At 32.5% G+C, this 17,412-nt stretch overlaps 1 protein-coding gene across 1 annotated transcript; it reads left to right on the forward strand.

Moving 5' to 3' along the window:
• Positions 1–11,623: 11,623 nt before the first annotated feature.
• LOC139842792 (secreted RxLR effector protein 161-like) lies at positions 11,624–12,202 on the forward strand. The gene has a single exon (XM_071832897.1). It carries the CDS (start codon positions 11,624–11,626, stop codon positions 12,200–12,202), a length of 579 nt encoding a protein of 192 aa, XP_071688998.1.
• Positions 12,203–17,412: the final 5,210 nt, after the last annotated feature.

Raw genomic sequence — 17,412 nt, forward strand, 5'->3', positions numbered from 1 at the left:
TCTGCATGTCAAAAGATTTGCTTATCATTTCTTATCGAAAATTACTTGCTTATCATTCTTAAGTCTAGACACATCTTACTGCATTGATTGCATGAATAGTGTATAGACAAAATTCATATCTTAGTGTATCTACTAATTCATATCTTAGCGTATCTATTACTGTAAACTTTGTCTGACATATTCCGTAAATTCCTCCGTAATCTACGAAATCTTTTATTCTATATATATAGATATTCCATGTAAGTAGAATACCATCCGATAGCCAGGAATCATTTCATATCAAAAAATCTTTTATTCAATCGTACGAAATGGAACTCTCCACTAGTTCAAGTCCCTCGAATTCCGATATGGAGTTTCACTCAAGCTCCGAAAGCAGTGTGACCGGAATGGACCAACCAATCAGCCATCATCTATTCTGGATGAATTGGGGATGGGTTCATAGTCTACTTAATCATTGGAGACAAGAAGAAGGCGATCCCTTCCATCCACCACATTGCCCTCTTGGCGATGAACCTGAAGTACTTACCGGCGAACCTGTCCGAGACACCATTTTCTCTCTCATTTCCAGAGTGTCTCGTCATGACTACATATTATCTCAAATTCTAGATCTTATTCATCCACTCGTCTGAACCGCCAATCATCCCTGTGTAATAGAAGAAGTCAACGAGCTTCGCGCTCAAGTAGTGGCTTTGGAGAATATGGTGCAAAGGTTACAAGCACCAGCAACAACACCGGCATCAACAGTACCACCATCATCAACGTCAACAGAACCATTACCACCATCAACAACATCCACATTCCATGCTTCGACATCATAAACTATCCCACGAACATCGACGACATATGCCTTGTAGATACTAAGGAATACCAACAACAACAAACGATGAGGTATTGATTCATAACTTCATTGAAGAAAGATTTTGCGGCGATTATGTAATCTCCAAAATCTTAGAGATTATTCTGATTCTGATTACAAATCAGATGAGTGAACAGAGACAGTAGAGTAGAAAACCTGACCAGAATGGTGTACGATTTGCAAGCTAGACTAGTTTTACCAACATCATCAACAGTATCGTCAACATCACCAGCACCGTCAGTACCAACATCATCTATAATATCACAAGCTTCGCCAGTTCAAGAATCACCGTGGACATTATTACAAATCAACAACGAAGTATATTGTATCAATGAGTTATGAATTATTAACTCATTCCCTCTGAAGAAATTATATGTATATTTTATTTATATAAATATGAATTTTGAGATCAAAATAAATCTTTTCTTACTAAGCTATTATGTATGAACTAAATAAGGGTAGATATTACTCGGTTAAATTCATATTACTAATATGCTATGATGTACATCCTTCCTTAACAACTTAACCATCGTTAACTACGATCTCTGTTTCAATTCAATGAATTCCATTTCATAATAAATCAAGTGTATTATTCAAATATAGGTTTGATTTTACACTTTCATCATCGATGTACTCGAAACTTTTCAGATAACATCATTCGTACTCTGCGAAGTTCACAAGAATTCCACGAACACCAACATTATGCATTAACAAATAACGAAGTATTGATTCATAATTTCAATTTCATTGAAGAAATACTTCATAAAAGTTATGTAATTTCTAAAGTTTTAGGGATTATTCAATTCTAATTTCAACCGTAAATCAAATGAGTTTAATTTAATATTAACTCATTAAATTTATGTTACATCTGAAGAAAATATACACCTATATATTTTCATAAAGACTGTAATAAAATTTTTGTACAAAATATTAACTGTGAAATTTTTTTTAATGGGTAGGTAATACCCGAGAGATATATATAAATTCACAATTAATATGTTACATTCTTCGAATCTGATTCAGCAATCACCAACTATACTCACTACTTTCACAACAATATACATTTTTTTATAAAAATCAAAACAACCATTCTCATCAAAAATTGATTACATATTCTGATTTTGACGAATCAAAATCCAAGTCAAGATTTAACAGAAGACATCACTCTTAGATTCTTACATCTTGCAAAGCTATACTTTGACTTCAAAACTGTGCTAAAACTTCATTTCTATTCATAGAACCCAGAAAATATTTGTATCATTCAAAATCTTATAACATTATATGTATACTAACGATTACAATCTGTGTTTAAACCCTTCAAAATTCCTGAAGACAATTCAAATAATGAACAATCGAGATGATGATCCAACCACATGTTACCCACAGTTATGTACCTAAAAAACTCTTGAAACCAACGTAAAAGTTTAAACACGTATCCGCGTTAGATTCTTTGGCATTTATTAGCAAAAATAACTTTGCGATTCCTTTTCAAAGTAGCCAGTTTTGTCACAGCTCCAGCAAGTCAACTTCGAATTTTCAGTTGAAACATCTTATTATAACCTCGATATATACGTTGCCCTTTCGCCATCATTATCGAGGAACCGTTTATGTTCCACATATTAGCAATAAACTTACCAACAACTCCACTGATCTTTGATTTTCCCGAAAAGTCATTATATTTATCAGAACCCCATCATTTATTCATCTGCATCTTGTAACGAGAATTATCATACGAATCATCGGGAATTAGCAATCAGTATCTCGCAGCATGTCTACGCCAACAGTTATATGTGTACATATAACGGACTTACATACTTCGAATGTGAAGTTTCTGAAAAACACCCCGAACTGCAGAATAGTTCTGCAAATGCTGATGAAGCAGCAAAAACTATAAACAACCTTAACAGTAAAAAGTTTGGTGATAAAGAATAGTGTGTTGGCAAAGCTCGGAAAGAGAGAAAGTTTGGAACTGGAAAACGGATTGAGCAAAGTATGAAGGAGGCTGTGGACAAATCACAAAGACTAAACCTGCCTTCAAAGAATCCAAATGATTCAGTATCTGCTGAAGTCATTAACAAATACCTTACTCCTTACTCTAAAACCCTTGCGGACAATATTCTTCATCAACCTCTGATCTTAGATATTCTAAGATATCATCGTATCTTTCATTATCAATATCTTCAATGTTTCTGAAGATATCTTCATAACTATTGTTATCCGAAATCATTTACCTCTTCGCGCTATCTACGTTATATCATAAAAGAAACTATTTTAGTTTCTAAATTCTGAAACCTTCGAGTTTAAAGTATGAATGTTTTTGAAGTAGTGTTGGGAACTGAAGCATGAGTTAGTATAATATAATGACACTTGATCAACGTGATTATATTAGAGTAAGTCATGCTGAGTTTCTAATGGAACGTGATGATTCACAGACCAAAACGTCACCATGTGCCATGTACACAACTCTTACATTCTACCTAACCTCTAAACATATCAAGAAATAATAATCTTGATGATTCGGTCTTTTCCGGGGTATTCTGGTAATTTGACAAATTAAGATCGTGCCATTACAATTTTCTTCTTAGAACATTAATTATGTTCATTTTGAAATTCATATCTGCGAATTCTGGACCATTACAAGCGGTGCTTAATCGCAAGAAGATAAAACAAAAGAATGAAGCTCTGAAATAGAAATTAGAGTATAAATCACAGCAAATAGGAGCGAGCATTAACTGTGGATGACAATGATTATAGAAGACAGAAGCAGGGACTTCGAAATATAAAAAAGGATATAAAATCTAACAACAACCCAGAAATTACAAACTGTATATATCGATGCATATAGCAATATAAAGACACGTGAGAACTAAAAACACTATAAAACCAAGAGTATAGTAGAAGTAAATAGATTCTTCCGGTGGTAGATGAAAGAGAAGAATGACAGATAAGAAAGTTAGGAATATATCAAGAAGTAGAACCGGATGGAGCATATTGATGAATGATTCAAAGTATGAATTAAAGAAGAAAGGATAGGAGGTGTGAATTGTAAGGAAACGAAGGGGGTGAATTTATAGTAAAATATCCGATAGAGCAATCAAAACAGATGATCGCAGTTAAAGCGAATTCTAATTTCCTTGATTACCGAAGAATCAAATATCATTACGAAGATTTTCTCCAAATCTCTTGAACTTAGAAATCAATTCTATCTAAGTCAAAGGATATGACGAATCTACACCTACTCATTTCACTCTTTTACGATAGCTTCACTCATACGCTTCGAGAAATCAAATTATTTTATTTGTATTTCTTAATCATGATAAAATTCTATGTATCAGCTTATATTTTTCATAATAACATTCTTACTGTTAGTCATGATGACCTCGATCAAATTTCGGGGACGAAATTTCTTTAACGGATAGGTACTGTGACAACCCAGAAATTTCCGACCAAATTTAAACTTTATCTTTATATTATTCCGACACGATAAGCAAAGTATGTTAAGTTGAATCTCAAGGATGTTAAACCATGTTCATACATTCATTTAACCTCGACCGAATTCCAATGATTCACGAACCATTATATGAACGGATATGACTATATATGTATATGTGTATATATTATAACTTGAAAATATTAACAAAGTATTAAACGTATAATACTTTACATGAACGTATTTGTTTCAATATGTTTATCGGTGGAATTAGAAGATAATATCAAATGATTGATTTATCAAATACATTGTATGATTATGAGTCTTTGTTGTGAGGTCCACGTTGATTTAAGAAATCTTTCCATTTTAACAATATTCGGAAAATGGTAAAGTGATTTACAAGTAAGAACAAATTGTCAAGTTTCGAGAGTTAGACAAAGGTTAGTGAAAGATTTAATTTCATAATACACGATTGATCTATTTTCAAATGTACTAAAACGCTTTTCGATATAATAGAACTTGATTATTTAAAATGTCTTTGATTAAATAAACGTAAGTTGAAATATTGGTTGTTAAATATATAGATAACTTGCAACTTGTATTTAAAATGTGTTCATTAAAAATATATGTTTTCAAATTAGTTAAGTACGCGATAGTAACACTCGCTTAGTGATGTGATTGATATTTAAAACGTTAATACATAAATGAAATGTATCTATTTAAGTTTTAAAATGAAAACGTTACGTGTTATAATATTTTTCTAAATGAAATAAAAATGAACTTTGAAATATAAATAGTTTTGAAAAACTAAATGTTATATTATTAAGTAAATATTTTAAGTACAAATTTATATTTCTAAATAAGAAAATATATATATCTCGCACAATAGTAAGATATAATATTTATTTAGTTATAAAACGTGTTGATTTAAAATAATACTTATATATATATATATATATATATATATATATATATATATATATATATATATATATATATATATATATATATATATATATATATATATATATATATATATATATATATATATATATATATATATATATAACTAGACTATGATTTATAGAAGCAAATGACCATAACACTCATATATATAAGTTACATTTATTATAAGATAAACTATCGAGGTATGAGTCTAATTTTTTGATAATGGTACACATCGCGAAACTCAAAGTGTTAGTTTTCTCAGCGTACGAAACGTCATTCGAAAAACTGAAACCGAGGCATTACTTGAGTGACAACGTACAACTCTTTAGAACTAAGTTTACAAGTTAACAATGTATATAAGTATAATATAATATTTATATAATTATATAGATTAAATATAATTATAATATAAATATGATAATAATATAAAAGTGTCGGCAGCTTTTAGATCGTGTATATGAGCTGGAGGATAGGGCCATGCGATCGCATGTGTAACGACCCCAGATAAAACGTTCCCCGTAGCATGATATTGTCCGCTTTGCAGAGATAGGGACGTACCCTTGTCTCCCCCGTAGGTTGCTCACGGATTTTTCTTGGCGACCACACACGAAGAACACTTTCCCAGGAGGTCACCCATCCTGGTAGTGCTCTCGCCTGAGCACGCTTAACTGCAGAGTTCTTATGGGATCTGCTGCGCTTGTGGTCCCAAAACGCGTCATGCTAGGAAAGGTCTCCACACCCTTATAAGGCATGCTTCGTTCCCCTCTCCAACCGATGTGGGACGGATGTAACACGGATGTTACAATCCTCCCCCCTAATGGGACACAGCGTCCTCGCTGTGCACGTTTGGTCCGGGGCCTGGCTCTGATACCACTTGTAGCGACCCCGACAAATCGTCAAGTGACGGCGTCGGCTACGTGGGTCCCATTACCTGATTATAAGTCTTTTAGATAACTTTTGACCAAAATATGTCGCCTTCATTTCAAAATAAAGATTGTTTCAAAGTTTACAAGAATTGTTCAACCAATAGTTAAGTTACAACGTTATAATACGAATGAAATCTAGGCGACACGGTTTAAAGTAAAGTCAAAAGACGCTCCATGAAATGCATGTATACTCGACATCCAATGCAAGTATCAAATAATGAGCGGAAGCATGTTTCACATATCGTGTAAGACCTGAGAAAAACATAGAAATCTGTCAACAAAAAAACGTTGGTGAAATCATAGGTTTAAGTAAGTAAGTGAGTAAAAGTAAGTAAGTCGAACCACAAGGTTTGCAAAGTTGAAATAATAGTAATACATTCTAAAAGTTAATATTCACGAGCACCCAATTATCAAAGCTTAACATTCCATCCATTGTATACCCCATCCATAGTGCTAGAACAAACACTGATTCTCGAAAATATATTTCATCCGTAGATGGTAGCGAACCGTCAGAGATGAGGGTTGTCAACCCATATGGCCATATAACATAAGTTCTCGCTTACACCCGTCAAGTGTAACTAATGATAATCGAATTGAGGATTTTTGTTCTAAACTCGTATGTAGAATGTTTGTTTTCCCGTTCTTGTGTTCACTTAGTTCAAAAGAATCGTTTATGTTTTCTCATCCCAAATATAAGTTCAAAAAGAGTAAAAGTGGGACTATGATCTCACCTTGAGTGCGAGAGTTATAAAAGTACTTCAACAAGTAAACGCGTGCAAAGACAAGGCTAGTCTTGACCTAAACATATAGGTTATATCAATAACGGTAAACACAAACGGTCAAAGATGTTCAATTAGTCCTATGGCTCGTTACGACTCGATTATGTAGCATGTGAATCAATTAGTCAAGTTTCATGCACGATACAAGTAATTAAGCATGTTAGAACGATCGTATAATTGTTTGGTTAAGTTTGACTAAAAGTCAAACTTGGTCAAAGTCAAGGTCAACGGGGTCGGGTCGGGTATCCGACAATTTTCCCATGATGAGAAATCATTTATGAGCAGAATGGCCAAGTTTCATGTTAATCGGAGTTACGGTTAAGCGGGAAACATTTTGTGAAAGGAAAAATAAAAACAAAAATGAGCTGGGCATATGTGCGGCGCGCTATGGGTTGCGCGGCGCGCACCCTAGTGTAAATCCGGTTCAGAACTCAACTAAAGGGGGCAAATATCTGGGATTTCTGTTTTGCGCGGCGCGCTGAGGTTGCACGGCGCGCATACCTGGAATTTTTGCTGTTTGCAGAAAAATAGACCAAGTCACGAACCAAAACTCAAATTAACATATTTTATGAACCGAAAACATCCAAAATGCATACTATATATCATTGGAAAGGTAATTTGACAAGGAAAACAACTAAACACGTTTCATCAAACAAAAACATCAATTTCAATAACCGATTTTCCGTCAAGTGATCATTAAGAATCCATTTTCAAAGTTTCAAGTTCATCAAATGCATTTTAAGTTTCGGGAATCCAATTCACACATGTGATATGCCGTTTTGAAGGTAATGAAGCATACATTACTACTAAACACTAACAATTAACATTTCATGGCATTCAAGCATCCAAAAATTCATGTCAAGAACTATCAAACCCTAGTCAAACATCTCAAAATCAATAATCATGTTTTTGAAGTTTTCTTAATCAACCTACACATCAAATTGAAGCTAATGACGCTAGTAACACATTTAATACATGAACTTTAACAATTAAACAACTTTTAATCATCCAAAATCAAAGATTTAGCAAGCAATTTTCATAATGAACTAGTTACACCAAAAACAACAAATCGAGCATACAAATTACATACACGACATCACAATGAGCCATAGACACTAATTAACTACTTTATAAGTCAAGAACACGAATTTAAAGAAATCTAGTGATTTTAGAAAGTTACCCAAATGAGATGAAATTGGTATGGAATCGAAGAGGAAGTTGCAAGGATTCCAAATATGTAATTTGTTTGGATTAAAGCTTGACCGATTTGATTTAGATGATGAATCTTCAAAATGGAGAATTGAGAGAAATTATGGAAGTAGTGAAAGAAAAGGAAAAATGAAAATGAAAAAGATGGGAGGTGGGGTTGACTAGTCAAAAGCTAGTCACCTCTTTGTCTTTTTGGCAAAACTAGTCCCTCTAGTTTGTAGTCGGGTGCGGAAAATAACCGAACGAATTATTTTAAGTTACACGGGAGTACGGGAGATATTAAAATCCGATAACGAAAATATTTAAAATGTTACATAACAAAGGATACGAATTTAGATACGAAGGGTATTATTTAAAAAGAAAAAGACGGGCGTTAAAATAATTTAACGGAAAAATGCGGGATGTTACAGCATGGCCAACCCCCTTTGAACCCATGCGATCGCATGGCTAGGTGGGGAGTGTCCAAGTCTTTAAAAGCTCGCTCGTTCTCATTTCTGATTCATTTCATCCAACACTCGCACACATACACTTATATATTATTATTATTATTATTATTATTATTATTATTATTATTATTATTATTATTATTATTATTATTATTATTATTATTATTATTATTATTAAGATTAATATTATTGTTAATCTTATGGTTAGGAGTATTATTATTAGTAGTATTATACAGAAAATACTAGGACGAGGTTATGTCCAAATCATTTCAAAACGGGTTTTTCAAGAGGGATATAGCTAAGGAAATTATGGGTTATGGCTATGGAGGTTATGAGTATGATTCAAGGTCAACCTAGTGTTTATCGTCTCCGTTGCGTCTACGTACTTTCCTGCAATATTGAATCTCAATATTGATACGTGAGCACTCATAACTTATCCTTTATATATTAATAGTGTATCCTTGACTAGTGCTCGAGTATATAGGATTATGCATGTTTGTACGTTTGATATTGTCATTAGATAATTTATGTTGAATCCTTAATTAGATACATATGCTACTAAGATAAGGTATATGATATGCATGTCGTTGAAAAGCTAGCAAAAAATTAAGAACTTTTCATTTAGATATCGAATGATTTCGATGAACGGATTAGAAGTTATAGTCAATTAGATTATCTATGATTTTATGTATTATTGTTAAAATGATTATTATTATTACTATCGTCGTTATTATCGTCGTTATAATCTAATTATTATTATTATTATTATTATTATTATTATTATTATTATTATTATTATTATTATTATTATTATTATTATTATTATTATTATCATTAACGTTATTAATAAAAGGTATTATCAATAAAAATTATTATTTTTATTATTATTACTATCGTTATTATCGTTCAGATTATAATTATTATTTATCATTAAAATAGTTATTAATATTATCATAATATTTATTATTATTAGTATTGTTATAATTAAAACTGATATTAATAATATCTAATTATTATGATTACTATTATCAACGCGATATAAAAGACGATTAAAAGCTATTAACAAATTGATTAGGAATTAATGAGTAAAAGTAACATGATGAGATAAAAATATTTTAAGTTATTGATTTAGGTAAAAATTTCATTATCATTATTATTATTATTATTATTATTATTATTATTATTATTAAAAGTATTATTAATATTAAAACTATCATTTTTACTAAAATTATTATTTTTAATAGAAATATCATTGTTATTATAAAATATCATTATTATTATTATCATTAATAAAATTATCATTTTATCATAATTAATATCATTTTTATGTAAACATAAATATTGTTATTTTTGCTAGTAGATTAATAATAATTATTATTACAAAATAATACAACTTTTGTTTATTATTGTTATTATCGATATTATTTTACAAAGACATTTTACTACATGTAATATAATTACATTAATAAATACCTATAATTATATTTTTATGATATTAAATGAATTTTATAAATTTTATTACTTAAGATATATAAAAGTATAATTTTATTATATAAATTTTAATATAAAATTTTATCTATTAATAAATGAATTATATTATTTACTCTAATAAAATTTGTTAAAAATATTTAAATATATAAAACGACTATATTTAGATTATATAATAATCATGTATAAATTTTGGAAGTTATTTTGGTCAAAATGACTTTTGTTGACTTTCGCATATTAGTCTTGAGCATTAGGATTGCGATACACTATGACCTGACCTAAATTGTTAGACAGTTTTTGACCAACATATAAATATATATAATTAATATAGGTTCGTGAATTCGAGGCCAACCTTGCACTTGTTCAGTGTCATCATATGCATAATTGCTACGAAATACAGTATTGTGAGTTTCATTACTCCCTTTTTATATATATTGTTGGGACTGAGAATACATGCGCTGTTTTTATGAATGTTTTACGAAATAGACACAAGTGATCAAAATTACATTTTATGGTTGAATTATCGAAATCGAATATCACCCCCTTTAGCTTGATAACCTAAGAATTAGGCAGACGAGAGGTTCTGTTCCTAATTGACGCGAATTCTAAAGATAGATCTATTGGGCCTAACAACCCCCATTCAGGTTATGGATGGCTTTAGTACTTCGAGATTATTATTATACAGACGAGAGGTTCTGTTTGGGGATATTCTATGCATTAAAGTTAATGTCGGTTATCAGGTGTTCAATCCATATGAATGATTTTATCTTTATGCAGACGAGAGGTTCTGCTTATAAATATGAAAATCTTGTGGTCTATTAAAATTATGGAAATGATCGATTATGATAAACTAATGAACTCGCCAACCTTTTGGTTGACACTTTAAAGCATGTTTATTCTCAGGATTGGAAGAAATCTTCCGCTGTACATTTGCTCAATTTAAAGATATTACTTGGAGTCATTCATGACATATTTCAAAAGATGTTGCATTCAAGTCATTGAGTTCAGTAAAGATTATGATTAAGTAAATGACAGATTAGATCATTTATAGTTGGATATTATGAAATGGTATGCATGCCTGTCAACTTTCGATGTAATTAAAGTTTATCTTTAAAACGAATGCAATGTTTGTAAAATGTATCATATAGAGGTCAAATACCTCGCAATGTAATCATATGTTCTTGTATTCGTTCTTATGGATTAGGACGGGTCTTTACAACAAGGCAAGGGATTGGTTCTTTAGGAAATTACACACATACTATTTTGAGTATATACGTACGAACCAGTTGCGCTGCTCATACAGCGCCCTCCTCGCGCGCGCTACCGGACTCACAGCATTGCACTAGACACTCTAGATATACAGGTAACGTTCCTTGAACATAAATCCTATCGTCAACGCGAGCCATCAATGTCCGGACTACCCGCCAATGGTGGGTCTACGTTTAACCACCCCTGTTGAGATCATCATCTTGCAAGGGGTTATTCACGGTACTCCAGACCGGAGAGTTAAACTCAATTGACCCTTAAATCCCCTCTCAGTAATGTCAAGCACGGACCGAACCCGACCCGATTATTCTATACTTGATCAGTTATCTTCTCTAGATGTTTATAGAAGATTAGTAGGAAGACTTTTGTATCTGTCAATGACACATCCAGATATATCATATGCAGTCCAACGTCTAAGTCAGTTCATTTCAAATTCTAAAGATAAACATATGCAGGCTGCAGTACACTTGTTAAGATACTTAAAGGGTTCCATTTCCAAGGGGTTGTTCTACCCTGTTCAACCTAATCTAAAAATTGAAGGTTTTTCAGATGCTGATTGGGCTTCTTGTTTAATGACTAGAAGATCTCTCACAGGCTATTGTATCTTTTTAGGTCACTCATTTGTTTCTTGTAAAACAAAGAAACAAGTGACGATTTCCAGATCTTCTACAGAAGCAGAGTATAGGAGCATGGCTTCTGCCACATGTGAATTGATTTGGTTGACATACATGCTCAAGGATCTGGGAATTCATGTTCAAGTTCAAATTACTTTGTTTTGTGATAACAAGGCTGCTCAACAGATTGCAGCTAATCCATGCTTCCATGAACGTACAAAACACTTGGATATTGACTGACATTTCACTAGAGACAAAGTGCAAGATGGTTTCTTACAAACAGCATACATCCATACACATTTGCAGCTTGCAGATGTAATGACAAAGGCTTTAGGACCAAAACAACATTCTTTTCTGGTCAACAAGCTTGGTTTTGATGATCTTCCACCTTGAGGGGAGGATATTGAACATATTATGATAGTACAAGGTGGTTAAATGTAATTTTATTACACCCGGGTCAAGGTTTATGATGTAAATGTAAATTATTAATAGTTAGGGGACTAGTTCTGTAAAATTAACCGGGTTGTTAGGTTAGTTAAATAGCTGTTAGCATTCTGTTAAAAGAATAACAGTAGTTTTGATCTAGATGAACACTATGTGAAATCCTTGTAATAGTTTAGTGATTCAATCAATTAATCATTTCTATTTCAATTGTATTCCGTTTCTACAGCTTGGAGCATTTTATAAGAGCTTATAAAATTGAACTACCTTCCCTCAGATTTATGATATGTGTCACTTATTAATTCTCTTCTTATGATTTGTTGGTCTAATCAAGTGTCAATATTTTATAGGGTATAATGATGATTTGGAGAGTTAACTAAAAAGATAAATCACTATATTTAAAACTAGAAAAGTGTCTCGCGTGATGCCGCGGTGCCTTGCGGGTTACATAATCATAGTTAACGAAGAGTTATGTATTTACGGAAATAAAAACGCTTTGCTACGGGTGTTTTTGGATACACGTCTTTAGTACCTAGTATACCTAACGGCATATGCATTTTTGACGTCAGGAAGATTGTGTAAAAAATGGAAACATCACCATCGATATGATGTAGGTAGTTTGGGTTGTTTATTATAAGTGTATGTAAATGTATTGAAGATAGCCCGAGGTGTTTAGTGTTTTTTTGAAAAGTGTCCATTTGGCGTATAGTTAGTCCCGTTGGGTTCGTTAGTTTGGTCTCGGAAAAATTTAACTCACACCGAGTGAGAAGATAGGGTCCGTTATAAATTCGGGTGGAATTAGTTTCTTTTATTTTAATAACATTATATATTTACACTTTCTACCTTGGAAAAGTGTAAACTTGAGGGACCGTTGTGTAAATTGAGCCGAAGTTGAGGGGTCGATTGTAGTGTGAATTCAAACTCAAAATGACAACCCAAAACAACTGAAACGACAAAAATTCGGGTGTGTTTTAGTATATAGGTATAATAAACGACAAAAATTCGGGTGTGTTTTAGTATATAGGTATAATATAATATAATATAATGACCTAAATTAATAGTTATAAGTTTATTTAGGAATATAGTTGAAAAACTAAATGCATAATGTATTAAATATTAAATATATAATTAAGTAATGATGTTTCATCCCTCACATTGTCTCAAATGTTTCTGATTCAAAATAATACTAAAAAGTTATTAAATTTCCAATTCTACCTTTTTTTATATACATAAGTCAACAAATTTTTTAATACTATTTCATATTTTTCTTACTTTATTTTAAAAAATTAATTTAATTAATTTTAATTTATAACGGCTTGTTAAATGAATAGTAAAGTGGATATTCCACTAAACTATCATAAATTGGAACAAATTTACTAAGTGAGCATTTAATTCGAGACATATAGAGTATTAAAAAGGAAAATGATAAAGTTAAATTAAAGTGAAAGTGTGATTATTATATTTGTTACTCGTACTTTAATTTGCATATAATCTGGGTTTCACGTTAAAGAGGTTTCTTCATCACTTGGATTATGAAATTAGTATTGGGGAAAACAAAACTTGTTTACTGTTTAATTAATCTTATACCTTCTCGATATAAGACAATGTCTATAATTGATCATGTGGTATGTTAACAAATGAAAATGGGTTAATGATACCAAAGGGTCATTGGCCTAGCGGTATCGAGGTGACCCTTTCAATCTATAGGTTGAGGTTTCGAGTCCCGGGGTAGACATGTATGTATTCGTGTATGGGTGTGTTTGTCTTTGAAAAAAAAAAAAAAAAAAAAAAAAAAAAGGTTAATGATAGAGCTGAAGATTGCAATGAGGTAGACTAGTCAAAGTGTTAAAACAAAATCAACTATTAGGTCAATGCGGAAGTTATTTCAAGATGACCAACAAGAAAGACTGAATTGCCACTGTTGACAACTTTATTACCTGTGTTTAATCATCTAACTATCCGTTACTAACTAACCTCTTTACAAGATCATGACAACTTTCTTGATCAAGGACAAGGTTCAATTAGCAAGGTTTCCAAATGGTGACGAATCTAGGAATGATGGTCATTAGTGTAACTGGTTAAACACAAAAAAAAAAAAAAAATCTACATTATGGCCTATTTCAATGGTGTCACTATGTCACTCAAAAAAATTTACATTGTCACTAATGTCTCTAGTTAAAAATCCAAGTAAAATTCCACGCATCGCGTATTTCACTGATATCTCATGCTACCACTCACTCCAATGTAGGTCCGCCTCTGTTTCCAAAGTGGGTATATTCGGAACCATATTGTTTGAGAAAACGGCTCCGGTTATGAAGGTATATTAGAGTCTAACTCGTTGTACTCGTGGCTCCTTTGAAAGATTTGGCCAAAAATTATTTTCGCTTAACTTGGTTGGAAATCAAGGGTATCCCGATTGCTGATGTTTCGGCCGAGAGTGCTTTGTCAATTGCGAGTCTTTTCGACGAAGTGTTGAAAATCGCGAATGTTTCAAATACTTTGGGCAACGTTGGGTCGTTTTATGCTTTTGTCAAAACTGGAATCCCGAAACATGTGCATGATTTGGTTGAGGCGGATCTTAAAGATGTTTTGTTTTCAATTTGCAACATGTGGGTTAACGAGATTGGTGCCGCGTCGAAGTTTGAGTTGGTCGAGTTTCCTGCCGATTTGCTTGATATTACAAATCTTATAGTAGTCCTTGCGGGACACCATGTTTATGGAAAACAAACCGAGATCGTGTCCACACGCTTTGATCGTTAATGGTGTTACCGGGTCACAAGGGGTTGAAGTTAATTGGAAACGATGATGCAGGAAAGTGGGTGTGTCGAAAAAATAAACGTCGAACAATCGTTTAGTACTCCCTTCCCGATCTCTCGGAAAATGTCTTCTAGGAGCTCTAGGTATAGAAACAACTTCATTTTCGGCTTCATCTTCTTCTAAAAAATCGATAACATCGAGTGTTTGAAGTGGATCATATGCATTTGCAATAGCTAACGCCTCTTCATAATTTTCATCATCTCGATTCATTCTGAAATATATATATATATATATATATATATATATATATATATATATATATATATATATATATATATATATATATATATATATATTTATATTTATATTTAAAGAGTTTGAGTAGTAGTTTGAGGTATAAAATGTATGAAATGAGTAGTAGTGTATATAAAGGAAATATATTGTAAAAAAAAAAAGCAGTCGTTACACTTTTCAACGCTCAAATGCCCACTCACCAACTTGTTCCAATATATCAAAGGGTAGCATTTCATACCACGGTCATTCAACGGCGCAGGTAACGGCGGGGGCTAGCAACGACGCCGTCAACGGCGGTGCCCAACGGCGGCCCGTTGCTAGCAGTTTGAATTGAATTGTGTGAATAGAAAATGGGATATTGATATGTATATATATAGAGTTTAATACTAAATAAATTAAATATATATATATATATATATATATATATATATATATATATATATATATATATATATATATATATATATATATATAGCCGTTGATAGCGGTTGAGGTTTTTAAATTTTTTTTTATTTTTAAAACCGTCATTTTATCCTGTCCTCAAACATGTTTGAAAAGAAAATGGAAACGGACGAAGAGCTGGACCATGGACCGTGCGGATGGCTCCACGGACCGCTGTCATTGACGCCCAACTGGCAACGGTCTGAGCCTTCAGAAAACGTTGGGAGCACTCTGAGGAAAAAAACACAATTACCGAAATAACGAATACTTTAGTGCCCAAATTGAAAGGAAAAAGGAAATTTATTTTCCATTTCTCGTTTTCCTCAGAATAATAATTAATCCGAATGGGGTATAGAAATGTGGGAATCTAATTTGAATAGTATATACAGCATTCTGTCTCTCTATCTCTCTCATGAACTTTCAAGATTTTGGGTAATAAAACACTGTAGCCCCTTCACAATTACCCCCTGCATTTCCATTTTTGCCCTAAAATACTTCGATCAGGTAATCCTCAGCTCCTTAACGTTTATTTATCTATATTACTATGACGATTCACCGGTTGTATTAACTCACGATCCATCCTCATTGTCGTTTTACGATTGAATCCTTTGTATATTGTGCATTTTTGTATTACAATCATTTGTAGTTTTATCTACAGCTTCTGAAGCTGGAAAAAGTACATATTATATTATATATGTAAATTTGTAGCGTAAAGTTGCATGTTTATGGAATAAATTTTTATATATAATATGTTTATTTATTTATTTGTGTTGTCAGAGAGATTTGCTATTTGGCTTATTTAGTTTAGCTGGATTTGTTAATTACCTTTGTTTTTTTTTTAATTAACACCAATTGTTTGATGAAAGTCCTCAATGAGAGCATTACTAGGCAGTAGTACCTATGCACTACACAAATGAATTATGAATCTATGGTTGCTAACACTAATTGTTCGTAATAACAAACCTTGTGTTGTAGCTCATGTGTTAGTGGCCTGCCTCTCTTAGCGAGAGGTCAGGAGTTCGACTCACGTGGGGTGCAGCATTGCACACAAGATTGACCCTTAACCCTTGAATTCCACCCAAGGCTGCCTTCCGCACATCGCGTTGCGTGGGGCAGTGGGAGAGGGGAGGTTTTACTGTCCATGCCCTCGGATTGGGCCGGGTTTCCTACAGGGCAGCAGTTGGAGGCGGGTTATAGAACTGCCGGAGATGAACGCGTGGGTGGTTAAGTCCACCGGGTAATCCCGAACTGCTGTTAAAAAAAAAAAAATTGTTCGTAATAACAAAGTATGGTGATTTAGGATGCTAGTTTTATAGATTAAAAATGTTTACAGGTAATGGGAAAAGGCACTAGATAAGTTGATCATGTGGCATACGCATAACAACAAACATGTATATTTAGTGGAATGATGTATGGTTGATGAGTAATACGCGCAGAGGAATTTTAACCGTAAAATGTTGTTACTTTAGCTATCGAATGGGCTTTGTTTAATTAGAAGTAGGGTTATATGGATAAAT

Source organism: Rutidosis leptorrhynchoides, chromosome 4 (assembly GCF_046630445.1).
Source record: "Rutidosis leptorrhynchoides isolate AG116_Rl617_1_P2 chromosome 4, CSIRO_AGI_Rlap_v1, whole genome shotgun sequence".
NCBI classification, from domain to species: Eukaryota; Viridiplantae; Streptophyta; class Magnoliopsida; order Asterales; family Asteraceae; genus Rutidosis; species Rutidosis leptorrhynchoides.